Below are 12630 nucleotides of genomic sequence, written 5' to 3' on the forward strand. Positions count from 1 at the left end.
TCTGCGTGAAGCGTCTGTCGACTGTCGGTGCGCAACTTGGCGACGTTTTGTCGCCGCCCATGTGCCTGTCATTTTCCGACGATCCAATCTATCCTTCATAGAATGAACTCCCTCTCCGTGGAGAAAGGCACCATCTCAGAGTTGAAGAATGCAGTAAATGATGTATCCAAAGCAGCACACAGGACCTTCCAACACAGCTTGGAATACGCCTTTCTTAGCGTCCACCTACTTCATAAGGGCCACATTAATGAAGACCCTCCAATGTGACCCTTGTTTTGGCTCCCCACAGTTCCTGACTATGACTAAAGCTTTCATTGTTGACCTGTTGCTGCGTTAGGATAAGCTGTACGTCTCTGACCGACAGTGTCAAATCAGATCTAGGGTTGGTCAAAGTTGGACTGACTTCACTGTTACAATGGAAAAAGTAATGCAGCAAATGGATAATGGCGAGAGGATAACTCTACTTATGACATCCTTTATATGGAAGCAGGAACACCCATATGCTCACATATCACCAATAGGCGGACAGAGCCTTCTCTTCCACTCTCACAGATCTCATGGCTGTTCCATTTATACCTCCTTCCTTTTCCTCTGTGTCTCTGTGTCTCTGTCTTCTTCTTCTTCTTGCTTCTGCTACCAGACAAACTCGAGGCCAAAAGGTGGAAACCTTCACTTATGTCAACGAAGGCGAGTTCGGACCTTACATCACTGAGTACGACGCCAGCTATCGCGTGCTTCCCATCGCCAGCTCCCCCTTCCAGTTCGCCTTCTACAACACCACCCCCGACGCCTTCTACCTCGCCCTCCGCATGGGCACCGTGCGCTCCGAGTCCATCCTCCGATGGGTCTGGGAAGCCAACCGCGGCCGCCCGGTCCGCGAGAACGCCACCTTCTCGCTTCTCCCCAGCGGCAATCTCGTCCTCGCCGAGGCCGACGGCCGGGTCGTCTGGACCACTAACACCACCAACAAAGGCGTCGTCGGGCTTAAGGTCCTCCCCAACGGCAACGTGGTCCTTTACGACGCCAAGGGCCGCTTCGTGTGGCAAAGCTTCGACTACCCCACCGACACGCTCCTGGTCGGCCAGTCGCTCCGCCTCCGTGGCCCCAACAAGCTCGTAAGCCGGAAGTCGGCCGTCGACGGCTCCTTCGGCATCTACAGCCTTGTGTTCGGGCCCGGAGGGATCACAATGTACATCAACAGCGTCGCCTCCAAACCGCTTGCTTACTATAACTACTCCGACGGCTTACTTAGCTTCTCCGGTCCCGGGGATTCCGTGACGTTCGTCTGCGAGCCGGAAACAGAGGACAATTTCGCCTGGGAGTGCAAGCTAATCATAAACTTGTCGAGGCCTAAGTACAACGCTACCTTATCGTTCCTGAGGTTGGACATCGACGGCAATTTAGCCGTCTACACGTACTACGACCCGGTGGACTACCGGGCATGGGAGAAGACATTCGCCTTCTTCTCCGACGAAAAGGGGTGGCTGAACGGCTGCGGGCTGACGAGCAAGTGCGGCGCCTTCGGGGTGTGCGAGGACGAGATGTGCGTCGCGTGCCCGTCCAAGGACGGGCTACTGGGGTGGAGCACGAGCTGCGCGACTCCGAGCCTGGCGGCATGCAAGGAAGGGGTGACGCCCAAGTACTATAAGGTGGAAGGGGTGGAGAACTTCTTGAGCACGTACAGCGACGGCGAGGGGGCGCAGAAGCTGGAGGAATGCAAGAGGAGATGTAGCATGGACTGCAAGTGCCAAGGGTTCTTGTACTGGGAGAAGGACTACAGGTGCTGGCTCGCGCCGCTGCTGGGGACGCTGAGCAAGGTCTCGAACTCATCCCATGTGGCCTATGTCAAGTACTTGAAGTAGATGGAGAACGCGTCCTGTGTCTGGGTTTGCCGATGCGGTCTTTATCTGCATCAATCAATAATTACGTGGTCAATCAATACTTGCCGTACAGATCTAATATTGGTGGCCCAATTAAAATATAAAAGCAGCCCATTGGGCTCTATCATGTCTACCGACTCGATGTTGATCGAAAAGGGTTTTCTTCTTTTCTCTGCTCGTCTTCTATTTTCTCTATTTATGTTATTATCTATAGAAAAAGCCCTCGAGTCTTCTCCAATAAATCTCTTTATTACCGCCGCCTCTTCTCTCTCATCTCGAGGGAGAGGAGGTGAGAGAGAGAGAGAGAGAGAGAGAATTCCACGAGTAGACGAAGTAGGGAGGATCGATCGGCGATGCCGGTGTTCAAGACGCCCTTCAGCGGCTACGCGGTGCGGTTCAGCCCCTTTTATGAGGGCCGCCTTCTCGTCGCCACTTCCCAAAACTTCGGCATCCTCGGCAACGGCCGCCTCCATGTCCTTGACCTGCTTCCCTCTCCCGGCGCCCCCGGTATCTCCGAGGTGGCCGCCTTCGACACCGCCGACGGCGTCTACGACTGCTGCTGGTCCGAGTCGCATGACTCCCTTGCCGTCTCCGCCGTGGCCGACGGCTCCCTCAAGCTGTGGGATGCCTCCCTGCCGCCCTCCGCCAACCCGGTGCGCTCGTTCCGCGAGCACTCCCGCGAGGCCCACTCCGTGGACTGGAATCCCGTTCGCCGCGACTCCTTCCTCTCCGCATCCTGGGACGACTCCCTCAAGCTCTGGACCCTTGATCGCCCCGCCAGCCTCCGCACCTTCCGCGAGCACTCCTACTGCGTCTACTCCGTTGCCTGGAGTCCCCGCCACGCCGATGTGTTCGCCTCTGCCTCCGGCGATCGCACCGTCCGCGTCTGGGACGTCCGCGAACCCGTCTCCACCCTCGTCATCCCTGCTCACGATCACGAGATCCTCTCCTGCGACTGGAACAAGTACGACGAGTGCTGCCTCGCCACCGCCTCGGTGGATAAGACCATCCGCGTCTGGGACATCCGCGCCACCCGGGCGCCCCTGGCTAACCTCGCCGGCCACGGCTACGCGGTCCGCCGAATTCGCTTCTCTCCCCACAGGGAGAGCGTCCTTCTCTCTTGCTCCTATGACATGACCGTGTGTATGTGGGATTACCGGGCGGAGGACGCCCTCATCGCGAGGTACGACCACCACACAGAGTTCGCAGTCGGGATCGACATGAGTGTTCTTGTCGAGGGCCTGATTGCGAGCACTGGGTGGGACGAGGTCGTCTATGTCTGGCAGCACGGGACTGACCCCAGAGCTTGAGAGCGGCTTCTTGATCTCTGGTTTCTGTGAGGGGGTAGCTTGCGTTCGTGTCTGCATTTTTACTCATCTGCAAAGCTTCATCAAGGATAATAAAGAAGATGAACAGGAGGACATTGCCAACCAAAACAATATCAGTTGGGTATGTTAATCTTAGTCACAATTATGTCAAAGGATAGTTAAAATGCTGCAGGTATTATGTTCTGAGGGAATAATTGGTTGTTCAATTGTGTTTGTTCTGCCATAAATTCATATCATTTTCGGTTTAACCTCAACCAAAGTATTTATACTTTGCCCAATTTTATGCCTTTTTTAATAGTGTCTTTAAGCTGTTGAAACTGTGACATTGCATGGACTTCCACAAATTCTTGGCAACTTGGATCACTACATCATAGTATTTGTTACTTTTTGCAATAGTTGAGAAATAAGCTTGTAATTATCTTCTAGTGTCCACTTGTGTTCCATACACTTGTTCACTTCTGTATTTTCTTCCCGTGATTCATGATGTTAGACTGCTATCTAAGTGGTTTAGTAGTATTTCTTTATTTTCTTCTAAATATTAGAAGATCTTGTTTTGACATATTTCATATGGAGGTTGTATGTAGTCTTTTAAATTTGTGAGTGCCTTACTGTCGAAGTATACTAAGTGATGCTTTTTCTCAATGCAATTTATGAATGTCTTTTTTACTTGTATTTTGAATTCTGTTCGACTCTGCAGCTACCTTCCCAGGATTTTGCCACCATGAACTTAATATTTTTTTTATGTTGAATATCTAGGTCGTTTGCAAATACAGTTTAGGTCTATCCAAAGCCTTATATCTATAATTTTTAGCTCATAAACTTTGATGGTAGCATAGTTACACTTCAGCACCTATGATATGACCATATACTTTTCCCTTGGCTTAATATAGTTTTGTACTTCTTTTGATATGTGCATCTGTATTCTTTTCTCTTTGTCAGTTGATATGTACGTGTACAAGTTCTAAAAATCTTAATGAAAAGTTAGTTCTGATGCAGAATGATATAAAAAGAAATTTTCAATCTATGGGAGTTACTGAGAAATTTCATTACAATTTTCAACAGGATGTATGGAAAAAAATTTATTAGATGCAGAATGATATAAGAAGAAACACTGTTAACAATAGATACTCAGAAATTTTAATTCATTTCTTAAGTGGATGCATGAACATCACTTTTCGGTAATTAGCATTGTCTGGTTTAAGTTCTGCTAAAAGCTTTTATGTTACTTCGTAATAGTGTTTGAGAGAGATTTACTGTGATTTAAAAACATAACAAATTATGTTTTTACATATTGTTTTCTTTCATCTTCATTAGCTATCTTTGGCACAAAAGATTCCAGTGCAGTTCTCGTTTTTCTTTTCTTAGTGAGAGAGGAAGGTGGAAGGGGAGGGAGGAGATTGTACAAATGGGAGTCCATAGGAGAGTGTTGTTAAGTGTGAGAAAGGGTATGAGTCCATAGGAGAGTGGATGCATCTTGAACTCCTGGAAGAACACCCTGAAGAGAAAGGGATAACCTAGGCCACAAAACCACAAAGGAATTTCAATTCTTTCATCCCTTTGCAACAAATTAACTTAACAACACTATGTCTCATGTGCTTACGAAGATGTTGAGTCCTTTTTATATGTAGAATGTATTTAGAAGTGATCAGTCAAATTTCCTTTACATGTCAATTTTCTGAGCCATCCCAGTACTTCAGGTTCATATATTCTATGTAAACTGGAACTCAAGTTTCTTGGTATTTGACCTCTGCATGATTGTTGGCTTTGCATACAGATCTCAGAGGTAGGACGAAACTCAATGTAGCCAACCCCAAACAAGGATATTATGTCTTAATGCTTATCGTAGTTTTATGAATTTTTGGATAGTCAAAAGTCATTGACGTGGAGTTTTCTAAAGCCAAATCAAATGAATCTCTTTCCCATTTCCTAGTATTTGACTGCAACTTGTGCTCTGGACCTCCTTTTTTTATTCTTCCACAGGAAGATTCTTTATAGTTCTAAATCCTTCTTTTCATACATTCTTGACTCCGTCGGTTTATGTTTTTACTCTTCTTCTGCTAAACCCACGGTAACTGGTGATGGTGGAATATGTGCTGACTATTTAAGTTTTAAATAGCAACCTTGGACTTGTAACTCTTGAAAAAAAAATAGAGTAAAACCTTCTGGTTATAGCCCTGACAATGCAGAATAATCATGAATTGCACTATCTGATAAAATATTAACATATTTGCCTTGTTCATGTGTTAAGTCTGTCCTTATGTCTCTTAAGGAAATATTGTTTAATAATGCCTATATTATGTCTCCATAATGATTCCAGGGCGAATTCTTGGAAAAAGCCTAACTTTGGATTTTTTTTCCATAGAGCGCCCATGGTTGCTTGAAAAGATCATTTTGCCTTGTAACTTCAAAAATTTCTATCGTAGCCTCAGCCCTAGCCGTGCCTCTACTCGTGCTTGGCCACTTGGCTCGTCAACCCTTGTCCTGGTTGGCCGTGGCCCTTGCGTAGAGGCACAAGCGGCCAAGGGAAGGGAGGGGGTGGTCGGCGTTACTAGCCCATGCGCGGATACACAGGCGGCTAGGGGATGGGAGGGGGGCGGTCAGTTGGGCCAGCCTGTGCATGGAGGCGTAGGCGACGAGGGGAAGGGAGGGGGCCGGTCGGCTTTACTAGCCCGCACGCAAAGGTGCAGGCGGCCATGGTAGGGAAGGGGGGTCGGTGGGGTTGTCAGGCGCACGACAGTCGACGAAGCGAAGGCACAACCAGGCATGGACGGAGGCGCAGCAGAGGGCAATGATCAATAGGGGCAGAACGATTATTTTTGAAAAAGTGGTGCCCTGCAGGAATTTTTCAAGCTTGGGGTGCTCTCCATGAAAAACCTAAAGTTAAAGTTAAGAGCTTTTTCCGACAATTCGCCCTTTATTCTATTTATTTTTATATTCATTATATATGTGTATCTCAAACTTAATGCCCTGCAGAAACATGTCATCAATCCATATTTTGCTACTTTCATGTATCTTTTTTATCCTGCTGTTGTCAACCAAATAGTTTAGCAGTTTTCTCATCAAATACAACAGGGTTTCACACATGGAACTTCTTCCCAGTTAGGCAAAAGGCAAACCGTACCACAAACTTGTTGGCCTAAATTAAATTTCTAGAACTGTACTCAAGAAAGTTAGGTGATGTGATACCCAAGAAGACTTTTAAGGCACACTTGGAGTTTAGTGCCTTACAATTGTGATGGTCTCCCCTATTTATAGAACTCACAATGTTTGTATACAAAGAATTCAAGTGGCAACATCTCACTACTGGTTTACTGTCATCTCTACAAAATCATGTAGATCTGTCCACAATATCCAAGCCCTAAAGAATTCTAGTATGACATTCCTCCAGATATCCAAGTTGTAGAAAATTCTAATATCCTACATGATGATCATGCACTTAGTAGACCTGTATGTGAGGTGCACAAAGGACAACTTATTTACTGGATTATAGTACACTGTTGATGAAGGACACCTTTCATTGTTGCATCTTCTTGTTATTATCGCACAATCAAAAATTAAATTTGATACCAATGCTTCTGATTACTAATAGAACTCTGCATGATGTATGAAAAATATTTGGTATACCTTGTTAAATAGTTCCTTGTTTTTTCAGTCACTGAGTTCCAATTCCGATGTGTCACTTTCCAGGTTTTATTTAATGGTACAGAAACTTGCTAGAAGTCTGCATTTGTTGCTACCGCTGGTCCAAAATGACACTCCACATGTTTCTAATGTACTGATTAAATTAAAAGTGCTACAGGGACACAAGCATCATGCACACTATTTATGCTATGAGACATTTCTTACCCAGTAACCATCACACTCTGACATTGATGTGCTGAGTCATGTTTTGTTTCTTAAGTAGTACTGAGATGATCTCGTTGGATAGGGTTGTTGTTACATATTACGCTCGGATTTTGATCCTATTAGTATCGTGGTCCTTTTACTTAAAAAAATTTATATTGAGATTTATATAGTTGTAAAAGTGAAACAAATGATCTTATTTTTTATAATTCCATCGTCTGTACTGACGCAAAACACAACATGTGATTTCACATGTTGGATGGATGTCAAACCAATGGGCAAAACAATCATTTCAATTTTTTTTATTTTCTTTCGTTTTAACTTTTTTCTTCTATTCTTCTTTTTTTTTTTTTTTTGCAGCTAGCTTCTTTCTTTTATTTGAGTTATAAAAAGAAAACTAGCTGCAGAAAACATGACTAAGGGATCGGCAAGCTTTATTTTGTGTGTCTTCTACATAGTTTTGAGATGATGAGGACATGAGCTTCTTGTCTTTTTATAGTATGTAGATTTGGTGTGCGACTGTTCCAAAGATAAATGAGGGTTCTATATTTGGAAAGCACAAAGGATGCAGGATGCGTTCCATGGTTGTTCTGGTTATTTGGTGCTGCCATGGATTTACTTGCGGATGAGAGACAATTCCCCCGTGGAAGAGGAGTTGGCCTTCCCATCTAAGATTCTAACCGGCCTTCATCTTCATGTGGTTGTGGAACACATGATTGGTGGGAGATGTTTCAAAGTGACACCCGATTAGGTGTTCATTATGAGTTGGCTATGTGTTGTCATTAAGCATCTGAAGTGACAGTTGTGGTTGATGCTGGTCAAGCTTCGAGGCGGACTGTAACTCTCTATGAATGCATTCTAGCTATCAATGCATCGTTAATGCACTGTTGTTCGTTTCATGATACTTATTTACCGAAGAAACAAAATTAAAACGATGTTTTTGTATGCATATTTGTTTACATATTTGCCATCGGACTCACACGATAGTAATCTGCAAGGCTTGATTTGATCCGGCTGAATCGTAAATCAAAACGATCGACCAAATCAAAACCAAACCAAACCAAATTGAAACTGAGATAAATTGAAACATCACGGTTTGGTTTGTTGTATGGTCGCCCAAAGTTCGACTTCTCTCTCTATCGTACAGACAAGTGTGGGAACCTCACGGATGTGGATCATGGCATCCATGGAACAAATGATTGCTCAGCAAAGATGAATTCACAGCTGGGCTGTTGCATCAGTGGTCTCGACATTATCCATTTGCACATCTATTATCCCAACATTCGTAAACAGGTAGGTTTTGAAGGGTAGATCGCAGCATACTTCTTCCGTAAGCATCATCGGTGCCATCTATTTCAAGGCTGAAGAAAGGTTCCAGCACGCTGACCAACTACCATTCAGACCACCACCGTCAACCACCTTTCACAGCATCAAACGTATATAAACGCAAGCTTCGCAAGCTCCTCGTCCAAATAGGGCTTCCCACACGATGAAGGCCACTCTTGCTCTCCTCCTCTGCTTCTCAGCGGTAGCCCTCGTTTGGTGCCGTCTTCCCAGCGAATACTCCATCGTTGGGTACGAGCCTGGTCCTAATGCAACGGAACGCAGCTACGAGCTCTTCGAGCAGTGGTGCAGGGCGCATGGCAAGGTGTACATGCATCCAGCTGAGAAGGCTCGGAGGTTCGAGTACTTTCTCGCAAACCTCCGGTACGTCTTCGATAGGAACTCGAGGCGATCATCTTCGTCATCGAGCCACGGCCATGCAGTGGGTCTCAATAGGTTTGCTGATCTGAGCAACGAGGAGTTCAAGGCCACGTATATGAGCAAGATAGGTAGGAAAAGAGAGGTAGGAATGAGCAGGGGAGGGGACATGGAGAAGACACGGGAGAGCTGCGACGCACCTGCCTCGTTAGATTGGAGGAAGAAGGGAGTCGTGACGGCAGTTAAAGATCAAGGATATTGTGGTAAGTGTGCTTAGATTTGCTCTTACCTTGGAGTATTCTCTTCTTTTAGAACATGTCCTACACACGATTCAGAGAATTTGGGCTTCATCTCCATTTTGCCTGCAATCACCATAACAAGTTTATTAAACATAGTCAATAGAAGCATATAAAGTAACGACTGATTGAGTATGTTACGACTATTTCTTTCTGCAGCTTCATTCATTCAGTGCTTGTATATATATGTGTGTATGCAATGCAAAATTAAGACCACTGATAACAGTTGATCAAGAAGTTAGAGACAAGATATGTTTATGGAGCATGCAAGCAGTTTTATGATGGTGTTTCAAAGCACTGAAAACTAGCATAACACTTGTCAACTGATATGCTAATTTGATTGTCAACCATCTAACAAAGCAGATGTTACTATTTATCAGTAACTAGAAAGAAAATAATATATATATCATGGCTTAAAAGTTGGTTTAATGGATCAGATGGACATTATTCTGTATCATGAGACTTGTACAATTTTGTGTAGGATATCTAATGGAATGGCCTTAAATTTCTGCTACAGGCAGCTGCTGGGCATTTTCTTCAACAGGGGCAATGGAAGGGATAAATGCAATCACTACAGGAGACCTTATCAGCCTCTCTGAACAAGAACTGATTGACTGTGACAAAACAAATGCAGGCTGTCAGGGAGGTTATATGGATTATGCATTTGAGTGGGTCGTAAAAAATAAGGGAATAGACACCGAGTCAAATTATCCTTACACAGGCCAGAATGAAGCATGTAACACCATAAAGGTACGCAAATCATGACAAACATTCCAGTATCTGACTGTCGATTTCAGTGCTCAAAGCTCCTGACTCTGTGTTCACACAATCTCACTAGGAGAAAATGAAAGCGGTGACAATTGACGGATACCAAGATGTGACTCCAAATGAAGATGCTCTCCTCTGTGCTGTTCTTAAACAGCCTATCAGTGTGGGTATAGTTGGTTCATCACTGGATTTTCAACTATATGCAGGAGTAAGTAACTAGCCACAGAACTCGATGATCCATCTTTCTGCACTTGTAACTTCAGCATTGTCAATACATTAATCCTCATGTTAACATATGCCTGCACTAATAAGAAAAATGTGAACTTTTTAGGGAATATATGATGGAGATTGCTCCAGCAATCCTGATGATATTGACCATGCAGTACTGATTGTTGGATATGGATCACAAGGCGATGTTGACTATTGGATTGTGAAAAATTCATGGGGAACAACCTGGGGAATGCAAGGATACATATACATCAGGATGAACACGGGATTACCTTATGGTGTTTGTGCCATAAATGCAATGGCTTCTTATCCAACCAAACAATCCACTTCTCCACCCCCGTTTCCGACACCTGCTGTGCCACCACCACCGCCGCCGCCGCCTCCGCCTAGCCCTTCACCGGTTGTGTGCGGAGATATGTCATACTGCTCATCTGGAGAAACTTGCTGCTGCATATATGAATATTTCGGGTATTGCCTACTCTATGGTTGCTGTTCTTATGAGAATGCAGTATGCTGCACTGGGACTGATTACTGCTGTCCTCAAGACTATCCCATTTGTGGTGTACTTGGAATCTGCCTCCAGGTTAGCATATCCTTAGCTTCTTGATTCAGTAGTTAACTGATCAGTCAGAGCACTTAGCAAGTAGAGATCAGGTATCGATTTTGATAATCTAGTGAATCAAATATGGTATCAGTGTCCCAAGCGATACAGCTAACTGTATCATCCGGAACAAGAAAATGATACAAATCAGCACTGGACCATATAATCTGATACCAGCCATTTGTTGGATCAGTAAATATCGATTAGCACGTTATCAACCAATATTTGACCTTGGTAGCAACAAATAACTAACAAAGAATTTAAGTTAATAATTGATACACTTAACAGAAGACAGTAATAAACAACTAAATGGATCGATCAATGAAGGGACAGTATCATGCAAGATTTGGTCATTGGTTGGAAGAACAATAAACAACCTCATTTACTAATGTTCCATATAAGAAAATGTTTGAATAGAAGATAGAAATATAAATTCTCAATATCCTTAAATTTCTGCAACTTCTAAGACAAACATTGAGTTTTGTCGTTTCTATGTTTTCCATCATTGAAATGCCCCCTCCTCTCTTCCTTGTAAGTCCAATCTAGATCTCATTCACATTTTAGGATTTCTTATTTGAATTTGAAAAATAATCCTTGGATAGCTTGTCAAGTGACAATGTATGCCGATTGCATTGTCATGTACAATGAGCAATCTAATTCCTTCTGGGATATCCTTATCGATCAACTACCAATATGTAGTTCAAATTCCAAGAACTGAATTGAAACTACAACATACAAAAATTGTTATTATGGTTCTGAAATTTCCAATGCACACCATTTGCATATTATACATGTGTGATCACATATACTTGTTCACTTAGACAACACTCTTCAGAAATTTAGTTCAATGCCAGCTTTTTCCTAAAGCTTTAACTTCCTTTTCTTGCAGAGCAATGGAAATGTGATGGGTGTAGCAGCAAAGAAATTAAAGCTTGCCAAGCACAAGTTACCATGGACAAAGTTTGAAGAGGCAGCCAGCTTTTAGCCTTTGGTGCGGAGTAAGGTTGCACTTAAAACTTCAAGTTGAATGGAAGAGAAATGGACCAGAAGCTTTAAGTTGATTACTGTTGGATTCGTCTATGCGTGGAGAATAAAATATGATTTTCATAATGCACCTTCTCAAATTTCCATAATAATCTGATTTCTTTTGACTGGTTTCTCATGATAAAGTTGATAAAATATGGAATGAGATCAGCTTTGTCGAGTCCCTAGTGTCATATGCTGCATTAAGTTTTCTGTGAATTGCTTCACAAATAAATAATAATAATGTTCATTTGTTTATCATAAGCACTCTGCTAAGAGAATGTATTGCAATTCATATGGTTCATTCATAAGCCATTTGTCAGTTTATTTATTATGTGATATGAACAGCTCAACCATCTTTATATCAGGCAACCATCTTTTTCAGGTTCAAAAGCTGAAAAAGTAGTCTAGACTTGAAAGGAATTCCATATCAGGCAAACATGATTTGATAGTAACGAGTGACAATACACCTTGTTTTCAGAAGAATCTAGAGTTTTCATCTAGTAGTTCTTTCCAACGAAGTATCATCATTTGCAGATTACTTTCTAAAGCACTTATAACATTGTTAGTCTGACATGTAAAGCACTTAGAGCAGTGTCTGACAATGTGATACCTCGCAACCACTTATGATACTCATTTTATAGAGAGAAAAAAGGAAACATAATTTAACTCATTGGACTAAAATTAGTACCTCTTGAAAGTCAAGTATACAATTAGAGTTTAGAAATAGCAACTATTATCTCTGAAAAAGGAATAAGATTTTGTTTGATGTCTATTGCTGCAATCTAGAATGTAAAAAACTCAGAGACATGAATGCAACTACAGATAAAGAAAATGGTTCAAACTCTGATAACATCAACAACGATCATAAGCAATTAAATGAAGCATGGAATCAAACATAAACACAGCCTTCGTGCTGTAAAATAAAGACCATAAAGTTTCATTTCCTAACTTACAGGCCT

The 12630-nt window shown here is 43.1% G+C and overlaps 3 protein-coding genes across 4 annotated transcripts; all 3 read left to right on the forward strand.

The window, feature by feature from the left end:
* The first annotated feature begins 498 nt into the window (after positions 1 to 498).
* On the forward strand, positions 499 to 1959 carry LOC103987814 (EP1-like glycoprotein 2). The gene has a single exon (XM_009406233.3). It carries the CDS (start codon positions 558 to 560, stop codon positions 1860 to 1862), a length of 1305 nt encoding a protein of 434 aa, XP_009404508.1. The 5' UTR covers positions 499 to 557; the 3' UTR covers positions 1863 to 1959.
* A 146-nt stretch (positions 1960 to 2105) lies between these two features.
* Positions 2106 to 7996, forward strand: LOC135641715 (peroxisome biogenesis protein 7-like). 2 transcript variants are annotated; one of them, XM_065157369.1, is made up of 2 exons: positions 2106 to 3329; positions 7551 to 7996. In XM_065157369.1, the coding sequence occupies exon 1, from the start codon at positions 2234 to 2236 to the stop codon at positions 3188 to 3190; it is 957 nt and encodes a 318-aa protein (XP_065013441.1). In that variant the 5' UTR covers positions 2106 to 2233; the 3' UTR covers positions 3191 to 3329; positions 7551 to 7996. The 2 variants fall into 2 exon arrangements, with proteins under 2 accessions (XP_065013441.1, XP_065013442.1); XM_065157370.1 differs by lacking the exon at positions 7551 to 7996 and adding an exon at positions 5571 to 6114.
* Positions 7997 to 8509: 513 nt separating this feature from the next.
* Positions 8510 to 11932, forward strand: LOC103987817 (cysteine protease XCP1). The gene is made up of 5 exons (XM_009406236.3): positions 8510 to 9015; positions 9566 to 9798; positions 9887 to 10024; positions 10148 to 10627; positions 11535 to 11932. The coding sequence occupies exons 1-5, from the start codon at positions 8541 to 8543 to the stop codon at positions 11628 to 11630; spliced, it is 1422 nt and encodes a 473-aa protein (XP_009404511.2). The 5' UTR covers positions 8510 to 8540; the 3' UTR covers positions 11631 to 11932.
* Positions 11933 to 12630: the final 698 nt, after the last annotated feature.

The sequence above is a fragment of the Musa acuminata genome, chromosome BXJ3-6 (assembly GCF_036884655.1).
Source record: "Musa acuminata AAA Group cultivar baxijiao chromosome BXJ3-6, Cavendish_Baxijiao_AAA, whole genome shotgun sequence".
Lineage (NCBI taxonomy): Eukaryota > Viridiplantae > Streptophyta > Magnoliopsida > Zingiberales > Musaceae > Musa > Musa acuminata.

Coding starts and splice junctions, on each gene's coding strand:
- LOC103987814 (XM_009406233.3), top strand. CDS start 558: ATGGCTGTTCCATTTATACCTCCTTCCTTTTCCTCTGTGTCTCTGTGT.
- LOC135641715 (XM_065157369.1), top strand. CDS start 2,234: ATGCCGGTGTTCAAGACGCCCTTCAGCGGCTACGCGGTGCGGTTCAGC.
- LOC103987817 (XM_009406236.3), top strand. CDS start 8,541: ATGAAGGCCACTCTTGCTCTCCTCCTCTGCTTCTCAGCGGTAGCCCTC. Junction 9,016..9,565: donor TAAAGATCAAGGATATTGTG/GTAAGTGTGCTT, acceptor TTTCTGCTACAG/GCAGCTGCTGGGCATTTTCT. Junction 9,799..9,886: donor AAGCATGTAACACCATAAAG/GTACGCAAATCA, acceptor CAATCTCACTAG/GAGAAAATGAAAGCGGTGAC.